Here is a 16,101-nt window from a genome sequence, read left to right on the forward strand (position 1 = left end):
AAGCAATGTGATGTGCAGATAGAGACGGTAATACTAGGTTTTAAAAGGTTTATATGTGGATGGGTGATGGATGAGGGAAACATTTCCCCCATCCCCCCATTCATATCACTTGTATCCTTCCATTAATCTCTAAAGCACTATTTCCCTTTTTACTTCCTTCTTTCTGCAGTTACTCCAGGTTACACACTCACATCTGAAGTTTGGAGCTAGGAACCACACATGAGAGAAAATAAGTGGTGTTTATCTTTCCATGTCTGCATTACCTGACTCGATATAATATTTTCTAGTTCCAATCATGTACCTGCAAGTTTCATTACTCTTTCTAGCTGAATAGTATGCCTTATTGTGAATGTACCACATTTTGTCTATCCATTAGTCAAGCAAAGAAAACTTAAGTTGCTTCCAGTTCATAGCTATTGTAAATAGAGAGGCAATGAGCAGGGTTGAGCAAGTGTTTATGAGGTAGAATACTCAGTCTCTTGGGCATATAGCAAGGTATTATGCATTTGGGTAATATGATATAATTTTCCTGTGTGAATTCCAGAGAATATGCACAAGTTTGCAGTCCCACCATCACTGAATGAGGGTTCTCCTTTCTCAACACTTTTTCCAGCGTTTTCTGTCAGGTACTTTTGTTGATCCATTCTGACTGGGTAGGATGAAATCTCAGAATTATTTTAATTTGCATTTACCAATATTAAGGATGATGAACATTTTTAAAAGATATTACTTAGACAATTTTATTTCTTCTTTTGAGAACCCTCTGATCCATAGCCCACATTTTTTTTTTTTGGTTATTTGAGACAGGGTTTCTCTGTGTAGTTTTGTTGCCTGTCCTGGATCTCACTCTGTATACCAGGCTGGCCTCGATGGCTCTGCCTCCCGAGTACTGGGATTTGGGATTAAAGGCCTGTGCCACCACCACCCAGCCATAGCCCACTTTTTATTGATCATTTGTTTTCTTGGCTCTTTGATAGGTTTTGTTTGTTTTTGTTTTGTTTTGTTTTGAGTTCCTTGCATAGTCTGGATACAAATCCTCAATAAATCACATGTATAGCTGAAAAAGATTCTCTCACTCTGTGGAATTTCTCTTTACTGCATTGATTGTTTCCTTAGTTGTGCATTTTTGTTGTTGTTTCGTGAGATCCCATTTGCCAATTGTCATTAAAAAAATTCATATGCCATGAGGATATACTCAAGGAAAGCCAGAGTAATTCTGAGAAAAACAAACAACACTGGAAGTATCATCATCCCAGATCTGAAATAATAGTAGTAATAAAAATAACACATAGTATCAACACAAAAACAGACAAAGATTAATAGAAACGGATTAAAAACCCAAGCATGATTATGTGTAACTATGGCTGTCTACTATTCAACAATGATTTGAAAAACTCACACTGGAGAAAAGGCAGCATATTCAAAAAGTGGTACTAGAAAAACTAGAGGTCCACATGTAGAACAGTGAAATTAGACCTGTACTTGCCACTTTCCACAAAAACTAATTCCAAATGGATCAGACATCAGTGTGAAACATGAAACACTAAAAATGTTAGAGGAAACTACAGCAAGAAACTACAAGATTACTTTGCCTTGAAATTAACACCAACCATTGATAAATGGATGACCGTTGTCATGTGCTGTTGGACTTATTATCAATTATTACTAGATGCCCTTACTTATACGCCCTTATTTATATGTGAGATATAAAAAAAGATCTAATTTAAATTAAGGTTGGAATGGTGGTTATGTTACTATAGTAAAGTGGAGAGGAGCATGGATAAGTCTCATTAATGGGTACTAAGCTGAATTTAGATATTAGTAAGTACAATGTACTCTGGTGGCTCTATATGGCATAACACTAGGAATATAAGCGATTTGAATGTTTTGCCATACAAAATTATAAATGCTAAAGGAAATGTAGATTTAAATTACTTATACCATGTTTTCCCATAATAGGTTCAAGTAATACTCTTACATGTTAAAATAACAATTAAAAACAGCTGATGTTTAACAATAACAAAAAATTACAAATCATAACAAAAGGGAAATGAATTTCACATTCTTTATAGAACAAGTAATTATCAGACTTAGACTCATTTTAACAAAATTCTGAAATTTACAACTTCAAAACTTAAGATTAAATGTGGGAATATTATTTTTGTTTATATAATTCATTTTGATCTTATATTAAATTATGCTTCAGATTATCAAATGATAAGATTTCCTAGGATTCTTCAAATAATGAAATACTACCTTTTTAATATATTACTAGAAAAAATTTAAATTACTGCTAAGAATTATATTTAACTTAATGAGGAATATATTTTCATTTTCTCCCTAGATAATATTGTTGTTGAAAGAGATTTGATCACACTGTGAATCTCAAGTTTGCCCTATTACTAGAAAAGCCTGTTTCTAGTTATGGTGTGGTTCAGGCCTAACACAGACCTTTAATCCAATAGCTTTCTCCTTGAATATTGTAGACAGGATTAAATAGAGTCAACCATAGGTCAAGATGTGGAGCAAGCAACCAGTTGACAGGAAGTGAACAAGAAAAATCATAGAGAGTAAGAGGGAGTCAGAAGGATTGATAGAGAGATGCACTGGAAGTAGAAGGATCAGACATTCAGTTTCAGGCAGTCTTGCTTGAGATGACTGAGGAGAAGCTGGGTACTTCCTTTGCCTCTCTGAGATATCAGGCCTTCTCACTCCAGCATCTGGCTCCCAGGTCTTTATTGGTAAATTTGAATGATTTACATTTAGTCAAAAACAATATTTGGCATTCCAATACATAGCATGACCACATGGAGAGAGAAATCATGCCAGCTGTGGATAAACTTGAGAAGCCATCAAATTTGTAAGACAAATAGGAAGTCCTCAAGGAGAAAGTTGAGTAATATCAAAAGGAAAAATTGTTCTTAGTTTAAGGATGGGAAATAACATAATACAGGGCATTAAGACCTTGTGTAGTGCTACTTTAGAAGGCTTGAAAATAGACTGAGCTGGCCTACCCTGGTGATCAGATTGGTGAGTGCCTTAGCTGTCATCAAAGAGCCTTCATCCAGTAACTGATGGAAACAGATGCAGAGAGCCACGACCAACCACCAGGCTGAGCTCTGAAGTCCAGGCGAAAAGAGGGAAGAGGGATTCTATGAGGGGCATCAAGACCATGATGGAGAAACTTACAGATACAACTGAATCAAGCCAATGGGAACTCATGAACTTTGGACCAACAGCTGTAGAGCCTGCATGGGACTGGACTGGGTCCTCTGCATGGATAAGACAGTTGTGTAGCCTGGTCTGTTTGAGGGACCTTTGACAGTGGGAATAGGATCTATCCCTGGTGCATGAACTGGCTTTTTGGAGCTCATTGCCTATGGTAGGACACCTTGCACAGCCTTGATGCAGGGACAGGGTCTTGGACCTGCCTCAGTTGAATGTGCTGGGCTTTACTGACCCCCATGGGAGCCCATACCTTTTGAGAGGAGGGAATGAGGGATGGGTTGAGGAGGCAAAGGTTAGAGGGTGGGCAGAAAGAAAGATGAGGGGAGATCAGTGGTTGGCATTTTAAATGAATAAAATCTTAATAAACAAATAAACAATAAATAAATAGAAAATAGATGCAGAAAATGAAAAGATAAATGACTTAACTGAGATTGACATAATTATGATTATAATTAATACTAGCCTGATAATTCATATTTTATCCTTAGGGTCATAGTGGGTTTTTTATGCTAAATATAAAAAGTGGTTTGATAATTGTGAGAAATATGAAATGTGGATAAGCTAAAGTTGATAAGATACAAGCCTTAGAAAGACTTAAATGAAAACAAGAAAAAAATGCATGATGAAACTGAAGAGGTGCAAGCCCAGTTTTTTAGAAAACTAACTTTAGTTTATCCAGTTACTATATAAGAACTATCAGCAGATGATAGGAAATCCAAGGTAATGAAAAAGCTGAATAGAATCCTATAGAAATATTAGATTTGAGGAGAGTTGAGGAAGCAGTCATTTCATATGGTATGCATTCACCCTATGTGAAGCAGATGGTAGGGCAACTCAGAACAGAATTAGCCCCTGAGACTGGAAAGATTTGTAAACAACAATATTAGAAGCTGGTCATCAATTATAATGGCAAACATGATGGGAAGAGGAAGTGAGGTACATTGAACAATGAAATCGGTCTATAAGTATTAATATCTCCCCAAATCAGCCACTGGTGAAGATCAATAGGCTGAGATACAAAGCCATCTTGAATTTGATTATCACACCCTGGTTTTATGTCTTTTACAGCTTTAAAGGCTTGGAACAAGTTTGAACAATCAGAAAAGAGGTTTGAGTCATTTAATAAAATTATACAAGGCCCCAAAGAAGCCTTCACTGATTTTTTTCTTGCAAATGTTTATGTCAGCTGTAAGTAGAATAGTATCAGACTCAGAAATCAGACAAATATTAATTGAATCTTTGGCTCCTGAATATGCTAATTCAGAATGTAAAAGGGTGTTTAGTCCTTGAAAGGCAAGATCAGCATCAATAGGTGAATGGATTAGAAATGTAGCTGATATTGAATCCAATGTTTATGATACTACTCTGATAGGAGAAGTAATTTCTAAAAGTTTTAATAAAAATGAAAATGCTGAGTGTTTTAATTGTAGTAAGTAAGGTTATTTGAAAAGGGACTATAGGACAGGCATTCCTAGAAACAATATTCTAACTAGAGATAATACAAAATGGAGACCACAGACTTATGGAGTATGTAGAAAGTATGGCAAAGGCTGGCATTGAACAAATCAATGTAAGTGAACAAGGGACAAGCAAGGTAACCCTTTGCCATAAGGAAATGCCCTAAAGGGCTTCCTACAGCCCCCAATTTCAAATGTGATCCAATTATTCCCTGTCAGCATTGGAGAAACTCATCCACAGAGCAATTAAAAGATGTAATGCCTGTTAAAAATAACACTGCTCTGAATGTTATCAAGGACAGAACAGTTTTAGTAGATTAAAAAAATCATGAAAGACCAGAAAACAAGTATTTTGGCATACTACTATAACTGATCAGAGACCAAAGGTAAAATTAAAAATAAATGGCATTGAATTTGAAGGTTTGGTATACACAAGAGTAAATATAAGCATAATTTCACCAAAATTTTGGCATCAAGATTGACCTCTTAAGGAGGTAAATATTCAGCTTCTAGGGATTGGAATTTTATCTCGGGTAAAACAAAACACAAGATGGGTCAAGTGTATAGGGCCAGATGGACAAATAGGAAAATTAAAGCCATGAATGGCTAATATATTCATGAATTTATGGGTATGTGTTGTGTTGCAGCAATGGAAAACACGGATCAACATTCCTAAATCTCAGAAACAAACCATAAAATAAAGAATGATTCTTAGAAAAATATTAAAAGGTATTGTCAAGAACAGTTGCCAACTGTTCAGGTTATATTTAAGCAGGGCACAACAGATGCTGATCTTTCAAAGGTACCAACAGCCCTTCCTTTTAGATGTTTAACTGACAAACCTGTCTGGGTGGAACAATAACCTTTGACATCAGAAAAATTACAGATGCTGGAACAGGAGCAGCTAAATGCTAAACATAATGAAAAATTAACAAGTCCTTGGAATTCTCCTGTATTTGTTATTTTAAAAAAATCTGGGAAATGGAGAATGATAACAGATCTAAGAGCTATTAGTAAGGTGACCCAACCAATGCACTCTTTATAGCCTGGAAATCCTTCACCTTCTTTATGACCTAAGTGATGGCCTGTTATAGTGATTGATTTAAAAGACTGTTTTTTTTCTACTGTACCTTTAAAAGAACAAGATAAAAAAAAATTGCCTTCACACTACCTGCTTATAATAATGCACAACCTGTTAAAAGGTTTCAGTGTAATGTTTTCCCCAGGTGTGTTAAACAGCCGCACTTTGTGTCAATATTTTGTACAACAGACATTAGAAATAATTCATAAACAATTTCCTAAATCGAAAATGTATCATCATATGTGTGATATCTTACTGACTCAGATGCAGATACCTTAGAAAAAATGATTGATGAAGTAAAGAGAATTTTGCCTGGTTGGGGATTACAAATGGCTCTTAAAACACACAAAAAGGAGATTCTATCAGTTATCTGGGATAAAAGATAGGCTTACAGGAAATTTGACCACAGAAAGTAAAATATCAGGACAAATCCATTACAAACTCTTAATGATTTTTAAAAGTTGCTGGGAGATAGGAACTGGCTCGAGGCCACAACTGGATTAACTACCCAAGAGCTAAGTAATTTATTTCAAAACTTGCAAGGTGATAAAGACTTGAATAGTCCACGAAAATATTAAGCTGAGGATGAGGGAGAAGTGGCTCTGCCAGAAAAGAAATTATAGAATGCACATGTGAATCACTTGGATCCAAAGATTGATTGTATTTTACTTAGTTTACCTTCCACTCATTCTCTCACAGGATTTCTTATGCAGAGAGAAGATATCTTAGAATGATATTTTTAGCACACCTATGTGTAAAAGCTCTCTAAATTGATTCTGAAAGGAAATTTGAGATTTCATCAATTATGAGGAATACACTCAGCAGAAATTGTGATACCTTTTACTAATGCTGAAACAGCCTCCTTATTGGCAGAATATGAACACTGGCAAAGAGCTTGCAGTAATTTTTTGGGAGAGATTAACAACAAATATCTCAAAAGCAAAATACTTCATTTTATAAAAAGAACTAATTGGATTCTCCATCATATAGTAAAAGGGACACCAATTTCCAGAGCCCCTACATTCTATATTGATGCAAATAAGTCAGGAAAGGCTGATTATATGTCAGGAAAAATAAGTAAAGTGGCTCAAAGCCTTTATGATTCAGTTAAAAAATCAGAGCTGTATACCAGTCTTATGGGTATTATGGTAGATGTTCATGAATCTCTTAATATAGTTACTGACTCTCAGTATGAAGAAAGAGTTGTTTTACATATTGAAACCAGTGAATTTATTCTAGATTATTCAGAATTAACTTCACTATTTATTCAACTACAACAAGTAATCAAGAAAAGGACTCAAGATTGTATATAACTCATATCAGATACCTCATGGATCTACCATGCCCTCTAGCATAAGGTAATGATAAAAATCAATGGATGACTGATTTAGTTCTGAAAAGACTGACTCTGTAATTACATATTTATTAGAAGTTATGGCTATTATGGGGATACCAGTACAAATTAAAGCTTAAAAATGCTTCAGCATATGTTTCTAGTAAAATAAAACAGTTTTTTCATATTAAAACATAAAGCATATTACAGGTATACTATATAATACTACAGGACAAGCAATAAAGATCTAATCTACTTTAAAAGATATGCTGAACAAACAGAAAGGGTTAATAAAGACCCCCAGAGATAGATTACATAGTGCTTTATTAACTTCAAATTTTGTAAATGCTAATGAAAAAGGAATAACACCTTGAGGAGACACGTTGGATAGTAGAAAAACTGCTGAGCTAAATTAGCTTGTATATTTTAAAGATGTGTTGACGTCAGAATGGAAACAGGGGTATATGTTATTCTGGTGAAGAGATTTTGCCTTTGTTTCCACAGGAGAAGAAAAGCTGTGGATAGAAAAGATTAGATTCAAACAGGAGCGCTCTCCTGAATTAGGAGAGGCAATTGTTCACCAGATAGCTTGGTCATTCAGTGCAAACTAACTTATAAAGACTAACAAATGTCTTTCATTTCATTAGGCACAAAAAAATAAAAATAATAATATTTTCAAATGATAATTTACCAAAGGTACACTTGCCTTACTGACAAGAAATTAAAAATAAGTTTTCTTAAACCTGTGACTTAATTCCATGTTAGAATGTTAGACTGTAGATTGCACATGGCCCACGCCATCTTGGACATCATCATTCAAGTATGTTTCTTAAATAAAAAGGCTATTTTTATTGTTTGATATTAAAAACATGGTTAAGAGATTTAAAATATTTTAAGTAAATTCAAAGTGTTACTGTAGTTCAAACTCATTTTCTAAATCTCTAAGAGTTAGAGGGATTTGGATCTAAGATAAAATATTTGGATAGGGCAGTCGTAGCCCACACCTTTAATCCCAGCAGAGACAGGTGGATCTCTATAAATTAGTTGTTTTTAAATTCTAGAGTTATCATGAACAAGGTGGTGGTAGGGCATACCTTTAATACCACCACACAAGGACAACATTCACAGCTCCTAATTGGTATGTTTGCATGCTAGAGAAATCACATACCATATTTACAGATGATTATAAAAACCCTCTATGAGGTTACTAGAAAGCCAGCTAATTTCCAATGGAAACAGGAATGAATAGCAGCTTTGCAAATGCTCATAAGTTTTTCATGCATGCAGCCCTGACTAATATTGAACCAAATGACACCCTATTTATGGATATCACATTTATTAGTGAATTGGCAACTGAGAACTCTTCATAAAGCAAAAGGTAGTCCACTAACATTTGCCTAATGACTTTTATTGCAAATGCTTCCCATATATGAAGAATAAATATTCTGTTTTTGAGAAACAAATCTGGACATTTTAAGCAGCGTGGAGAACTTTATACTCAGTCATTGCCAACCACACTATGGTCTTAAGGGCAACCCTTACAGTGATGGATTGGATCCATTCTAAGGCAGAGTCCTTCACACGCTTAGCCATGGAAGGAAAGGTAATTCAGTGGAACTGGATCCTAACTGAATTCTTTTATTACCATGGTATGCAAAGGGGTCTGTGCCTTCCCGCAATGAGAAACTAACTCAGTTGCCCATGATTCCAATCCTTAAAATGCTTACTCCTCTCCCAAAAGAAGCACTTATTGGACTGTGGGGGCCAATGGAATAGTCACAACATTTGGTTAATGCAAGGTTTACTGATGGTTTATCAACCACTGATGAAACCAAAACTATTGGAAAGCAACAGCCTATAAACAGGGGGAGAGAATGGCCAATACTGAGGAAGGAACCACAAAATCAGCAGCACTATTGGCTATAAGACAAACAACTAAGAAAGTAAAAGGAAAATCTCCATTTTCTCTCATTCATGGTACGTGTGCAGTAGTACAGCTGTATGGTCATCAAAATGGAAAACCACTAATTGGCAGATAAATGGCAAAGATATCTGGTCATAGTAGGTATGAATAGAAATAGCAAGATCTAGCAAAACTTAACAAAGACATCAAATTTTGTGTAACTAATACAGACAAAACATCTGAAAGTAATGCAATAGTGGACAAATTGGCATCATGAATATTAAAATTTGCTAGGTGTGGTAGTTTGAATGTATTTGTCCCCCATAATTGTATAGAGTGTGGCACTATTAGGATGTGTGGCTTTGTTGGAGTGGGTATGGTTTTGTCGGAGGAAGTGTATCACTGTGGGGTGGGCTTTGAGGTTTCCTATGCTCAGGATACTGCCTAGTTGTCAGGCAACTTCCTGCTGCATGCAAAATGTGGCACTCTCAACTCCAGCACATCTGCCTGCCTGCCGCCATGCCCTTCTGCCCACCGTCACAGTGATAACAGACTCCATCTCTGAAACTGTAAGCAAGACACACCAGTTAAATGTTTTCTTTTAAGAATTGCCATCGTCATGCCGGGTGGTGGTGGCGCATGCCTTTAATCCCAGCACTCAGGAGGCAGAGGCAGGCGGATCTCTGCGAGTTCAAGGCCAGCCTGGGCTACAGAGTGAGTTCCAGGAAAGGCACAAAGCTACACAGAGAAACCCTGTCTCAAAAAACCTAAAAAGAATTGCCATGGTCATGGTGTCTTTTCACAACCACAGCAAACCTAACCAGGAAACCATGAGAATAAATTCAGAATAAATCAACAAGAATGATATATTACATATTTGAAAAAATGTGAACGTTTGCCCCAATGCTAAAAAAATAAGGGGAAATGGAGAACCAAATTAAACCAGGACAACAAGCCAGAATAACTATTATAAGGGATCCATTGTGAGTTGGTGGTTCACACCTTTAATTGCAGCACATGGGAAGCACGTGCCTTTAATCCCAATGCTTGAAAGGCAGAGGCAGGCAAATAAGAATTACAGTGATTTAAATTTAAAAGCTGCTTGAAAAATGCAGGCTGAAATTCAAAGTGAGTATTCATTGTGATCTAAAAATAAATACACTTAAACCTTGAATTTATATATAAAGAGAAAGAAGAATATGATTATATTTATCCACACATACTAAGGTATATTTAGTTTCAAATTCTCAAAATAACTTTTAATTGAAACATAAAACTTTTTCTGTTGCCAAAGAACATTTTGCTCTAGGAAGGATGTAACCTGCCCAAAAAAAAAAAAAAAAAAGGAACCCCACAGAGTTAGGTTTCAGGCAGGGTTTTGCTTTTATCTTTCCAGTGGAATAAAAAGTATCCAACTAAGGAATCTAGAGACCACTGGATAAGTGAAACATCTGAAGAAAAAGGACAGATCATCAAGAGAAAATAACCCAAGAAAAAGAATAAATTGGCCAAGTGGCATTGCCCACCGCCAGCTGACCAGCTGAAATTCTGGCTCAGAGCCTCAGAGTGGCACCAGCACACAGGCCACATTTAGCCTGAGCAGTTGTCCCTTCCTGCCAGGCAACCACCCAATGTGAACAGGAGGCCGGAAAGACGGGTGGGGTGCTCCCTTCTTTCTTTCCTCCACATGGCTGGTCCTCTCATGGCAGTTTCCCCAATACTTCTCTCTGCTCCCCTCTACAGACTTAAGTGGCAAATGGTGTTTATGTGGTCCCCAATTTAAAAAAATTAAAGCTGGCTTTGAGCTCGGAGCATGGATCTCTCCTTCTCTAAATCTGTGCATGCTTATTAAACAAAAATTCAAAAACTCTGTCTCATCTCAGAAGAGCCACCTGGTATGGGATAGAGGAAAACCAAAAATAAGAGGCTATTCTATTGTCATTAATTTCATAATTTTTTGGTTTTCATTTGACTCTATAAAACTTCTTGTTTCTATTTAGACAAAAATGGAAATGTTGTGGGATATTTGATCATACTGTGAACCTCAAGATTGCATTATTTACTGAAAAAAAAAAACCTGTTTCTAGCTGTGGTGTGGCTCAACCCTAGCACACACCTGTAACCCAAGAGCTTTCTGCTAATTGTGAACAGGAATAAATAAAGTCTACCATAGGTCAAGAAGTGGAACAAGCAACTGGTTGACAGGAAGTGAACAAGGGAAAACCATAGAGAATAAGAGAGAGTTAGGAGTACACATAGAGAGATGCATAGGAGGTAGAAAGGAGGGACATTCGGTTTAATGTGCTCTTATTTGGAAGGCATCAGTGGAGGAAGAAGGTCAGCTGGATGCTTTCTCTGCCTCTCTGAGCTAGCAGGTGTGCACCCCAGCATCTCACTCCCAAGTCTTTTTTGATAAAATCAAACAATTGAGATTTAGTAAAAAACAACATACTGTCATATTTTATAGTAAGACATTTTTCAGTTTAAAATATATAGAGTATTCCACATTTTATTTATCACCAAAAAAAAAACAACAAAAAGACAAAACTGTTGGAATTGACCAGTTATAGAATTTGAACTTAAAATTATATTTTGGGAAAATTTCTAACGGTAGATTCAATTTCTATATGAGATTTAAAATTATTCAAATTACTTAATTTTCAATCATGTAACACACTTCACTTAATAGAATCATACATACATACATATATATATAGCTGTAGTGAAATGGTTTTCACTTTTGTTTTAGGAAAAAAATTTACTTTGAAATGCTTGTTTTCTTTCTCTACTTTGATCTATTTTAAGCACATGTAAAAAGAATCAATGAAAACAAGTTAATATGTCCATCTCCCAGCTTACCAACTTACAACCTATTTAAATAGAAAGCCATATTGGACAGTTTCAGTAAATGCTTCTTGAATCCTTGGATATAGAATTATTACATTTTGAAGGAAATAGAAGCACAGGAATTTGTGGATAAGAATAATGAAGAGGACAAAGAAAATCGATAAGCAGAAGGGAGCAAAGGAAGAAGGTGCAGGGGAAACAGATGGGAAACGTGAAAATAGGTAGAGGAAGGGATCATTAAATCAACATTTGTTGAACTTTTTACCTATAGGAAAAAGACAACATAGCTGGTTACTAAATTAGTAAATCCAACAAAACTATTTTTTGTTGAAGAATTGAAGTTCAAGGCAAATGCACTGTGTCAGAAAAAGTTCATTATTAAAGTTTGTGAGAACTTAACAGCATTCCAACCAGTATAGAAGTGGATCCCTGAAGATCAACATACAGATATTCAGACTTTATCTAGTATTATCCACATTATTTACAGAAACAAAGTGATCCAAAAGGAAGCAAAATTCTGGAGACAGAATAAGGAAAGCATGCAGGTCACAGAATAAAGATCCTTAGAAAAATCAAGGTATCACAGAAGACAAATCCATAGGTTGTAGATTCAAATATTTATTCAGTAGAAGCTGGAAAACCCATATCCTCCATAGCATGAAGGGCGGCAGCATCCATATCCGTAGCCTCCATAGCCAGAGCCATATCCATAGCCTCCATAGCCAGAGCCATATCCATAGCCTCCATAACCACAGCCACAGCCTAGTCTGCGGATGCTGTTACATCCACAGCCATAGCCTCCATAGCCGTAGCCCAGGCCCCCGAAGCCTCCATAGCCATAGCCCAGGCCTCCGTAGTAGCCACTGTAGTAGCTCATGGTGTTGGGAGTGGTAGGTTTCGTTTGCAACTGCAGGACAATTTTGTGAGTTCAACTGCACAAGGCCATTTATATATACTTGGAGAAACCACACCTCTGAATGTAATTCATTAAAACTATTCATTAAAATCAAAAACTATGTGAACAATCTTGTTTCTTAGGATTCAACCCCATCCTCTTCATGTTTGTATGAGTAGTGATTTAAAGGCTATGCAATATGTTTGATGTTCTGCTTTATTTGGATGCCTAGAAAAATGCTTTGCCTCTAATTAAAAAAAAATGCTGTGCTGTTTATAGTCCCCATGCATGCTTGAGTTGCTGAGTTTTAAACTCTGCAATAAAATGCTTTGCTGCAAATACTGACATGATATCTCATGTGGTTGCATTTATCCTCCAACTTCACCCTTCTTTTGACATTGCATAGTTGAAGATCTTTTTCCTAAGTCAAGTAGGTGTGCCACCATTGTTTTGCCAAGAATCCACACACACTGAATCATAACTGTTGAAATGCTAGTCCCAATTAAAAGATGACAATAAACTGTGATGCGTATCCTAATGCCATGCATTCTGAAGTCAGCTGAGAATCACATTGTGTCGTGCAATTATCATATCTAAGTTTCTCTAAATAACCACAGATGGAAATCAATGGGACTCCTGAAGTGTCATGTCTCCCATATAGTCCGCTTGGTAAACATCACTAAACAGAGAAACAGAAATCCCTGTTAGTCTCATTTAGATAGATAGCTCCAAATTTATAAATAGGTACCTTCATTTAGGTTGTACATTTCAGGCATTCACAGGACTCTACAACTACACACTTAAAGAAACTTAATACAACTCATTTCAATCTCTGTCTCTCTTCTCTCTGTCTCTCTGTCTCTGTCTCTGTCTCTCTCTTTGTGTGTGTGGGGGGGCTGTAAATCAAGGAGAAAGTTGTGATTCAGTGACATGTAAAATCATGCATCTCTGGTGACAGGATACCTGAAAGGGATGTACCAACTGCCAGAGTATTGCATAGAATGAAATAGACTTCACCTACACAATTTTATCTTGTAAATAAACAAAAGCAGTCATTACAGCATCTTCTATGGGAGGCTTGCACTCTTTGCCACCCTTTCTATGTATTAAACTCATACTCCCAACAATCCCTTTTCTGTATTATTTATCCTGCTTAGGTGTTTGATCAAAGTCCCCCAACTAACTAGTACCAAAGATGAGACTAAATTAGTTTCCATGTCCCAGTACTTGTGTAACACTGTTTCAATGTCAGGAAGCATACAAGTAGCTTTCTTTTGAGAATGAGGAGGACTTCACAGAAGAAAATATACCTTGGCATATGTATGTGTTGTTACATTTATTATCATTATCATTGCACACTAATTGAACAGAATACAGTTTCTTTGTAATACTCCAACCAAGCATATAATATGATTTGATCATATCCACAGCCTTAATAACTCTTTATTATGTATTCTCCCTCTTCCCTTTTCCTCTTCTTCACCCACAATCTCCAGCATCGCAATGCTCCTTTCACTTCCATATTCCTTCCTCTAGTTTTTCCATGTAAGAGAAAAATCTGTCAGACTTGCTCTGTGGGGCTAACTCCCTTAAAATGATTATTTTCAGTTCTCTTAATCAACACAAAATATTTAAGAAAATATATAATGACTTAAACACAAAATTAAACATATTTTCAACTGTTCTTAACCTTGGTTGTATAATTGTATTGGTAGTTTTAATTAAACAAAGCAATGCTCTCCTAATTGAACCTATCTTATTTTTAAGCAACCTCATTATAAGTATTGATGAATGTATTAGGTGTTACTTATAAATATGCATGTGAGCTAGTCATCCAGTGACAGTGGTTAGAATCCAGTGTAGAATCAATTCATTCATTTATTGTTTATCAGATGTTTATTTGTAGCTTCTATATTTCATAAATCAATTGATTAAAAAAACTAGTCAGTGAAATTGATGAAAGCTACATTCTGGTAGATGAGTAATAAATGCCTAAGACGCAGGCATGAAAAATGAATTGAAAACAGGATGAACCAAAACTGCATTTGGAGGTCTGGGTAGTGGTCTCGCCTGCATTATAGTTTATGAAAGAATCATGGCATAGTGACCTGCCAATTCACATGGTTGTTGTATCATTAGACATCTACAGAACACTGCATTTTCATGTCCCATCTCTCAGGCATGCATTGCTTTTCATTGCTGTCACTTGACATTTTGAAACAATTTCTCTCCTTTAGTCAGAGACATATTTTGATGCTCCAAATGTTTGCTCTTGAAAACTGTCTCTTGTCTATACTCTCATTTTGAATGTTTTTGATCTTTATCTTTCTTTATTGAACTTTCCTCTATAAATATCATTATGACCTATATATGCCAGTTGTGACCAACAAGGCAAACACATGTCTTTTAAGGTATGTTTCATATCTAGCCAGTTTGTATATTTTCATTCTAGAAACATCCTCTGAATTTGTAATAGCATCCAGACACTGGGCTGTACTAAGACCCTTTACCAGTAAACAAAATTATCTCCTGCCCTATTCTAAGGGACAGTGGATGAGTTGCTTTTCTAAGGCTATAACAAAATGCCATGACCAAAAGTGGCTTATGGAAGAAAGCTTTGATTTAGGCTTATGGTTCAGACAACTAGAAAGCCTATCATTTTGAAGAGTCATAGCAGCAGGCAGGCATGGCAGCAGAAGAAGGAAGCTGGGAGATCACACCATTAACAAGCATGAAGCAGAGACAACATAAGTAAAGTGGAAGAGGTTATAAACACTTAAAGCCAGTCTCCGGGGATTTATTTCTTCCAATGTGGCTCTACCTCCTCCAAGTTCTATAGCTACTACAAATGGCTCCAACAATGAGGGACCAAACATTCAGATACCTGAGCCTGTGGGGAATATTCCCCAGTCAAATCACAGATACCTATGGTAAACTTTCCAAATGTATTCTCTTGACTATGGACTTTCCTTCCATACTACACAACACTACGTTATGTAACCACACCAATAACACATTTAGTACTAGTGGGATTTATATGATTTATTACTGACTAAAACATACACGTATTTCACATTCAAGACAAAAATCAGATTGATCGATATAATGAGATATATAAACAAATTGTACTATATCTACTCTATATATCTAAAATAATTAAAAGTCACAAAACTACGAAGACTAAACACAATACAGATCCATTGCTATCAGTTCTGATTTGTCCATTAACCATTATTTCTCCACAAATTACTACCTGGCCTCACATTGCCTCAGTGATATATAAAGTCTTGCCCATTTTTTAACTTTTCCATTATGTAAACATTATTAAATTTTATTTTATTTGTGTGTATGCATGTG

General features: G+C 36.0%; 1 protein-coding gene across 3 annotated transcripts; it reads right to left on the bottom strand.

Moving 5' to 3' along the window:
- Positions 1-12,471: 12,471 nt before the first annotated feature.
- Positions 12,472-12,726, bottom strand: LOC128111599 (keratin-associated protein 19-3-like). 3 transcript variants are annotated; one of them, XM_052739850.1, is made up of 2 exons: positions 12,657-12,726; positions 12,472-12,611 (listed from the first exon to the last, which is right to left on the bottom strand). In XM_052739850.1, exons 1-2 carry the CDS (start codon positions 12,724-12,726, stop codon positions 12,472-12,474), a joined length of 210 nt encoding a protein of 69 aa, XP_052595810.1. The 3 variants fall into 3 exon arrangements, with proteins under 3 accessions (XP_052595810.1, XP_052595811.1, XP_052595808.1); XM_052739851.1 differs by having other exon boundaries at positions 12,472-12,536; positions 12,591-12,726; XM_052739848.1 differs by having other exon boundaries at positions 12,472-12,726.
- Positions 12,727-16,101: the final 3,375 nt, after the last annotated feature.

The sequence above is a fragment of the Peromyscus californicus genome, unplaced genomic scaffold (genome assembly GCF_007827085.1).
Source record: "Peromyscus californicus insignis strain IS unplaced genomic scaffold, ASM782708v3 Scaffold_16__1_contigs__length_79575227, whole genome shotgun sequence".
In the NCBI taxonomy this organism is placed as follows: Eukaryota; Metazoa; Chordata; class Mammalia; order Rodentia; family Cricetidae; genus Peromyscus; species Peromyscus californicus.

Coding starts and splice junctions, on each gene's coding strand:
- LOC128111599 (XM_052739848.1), bottom strand. CDS start 12,726: ATGAGCTACTACAGTGGCTACTACGGAGGCCTGGGCTATGGCTATGGA.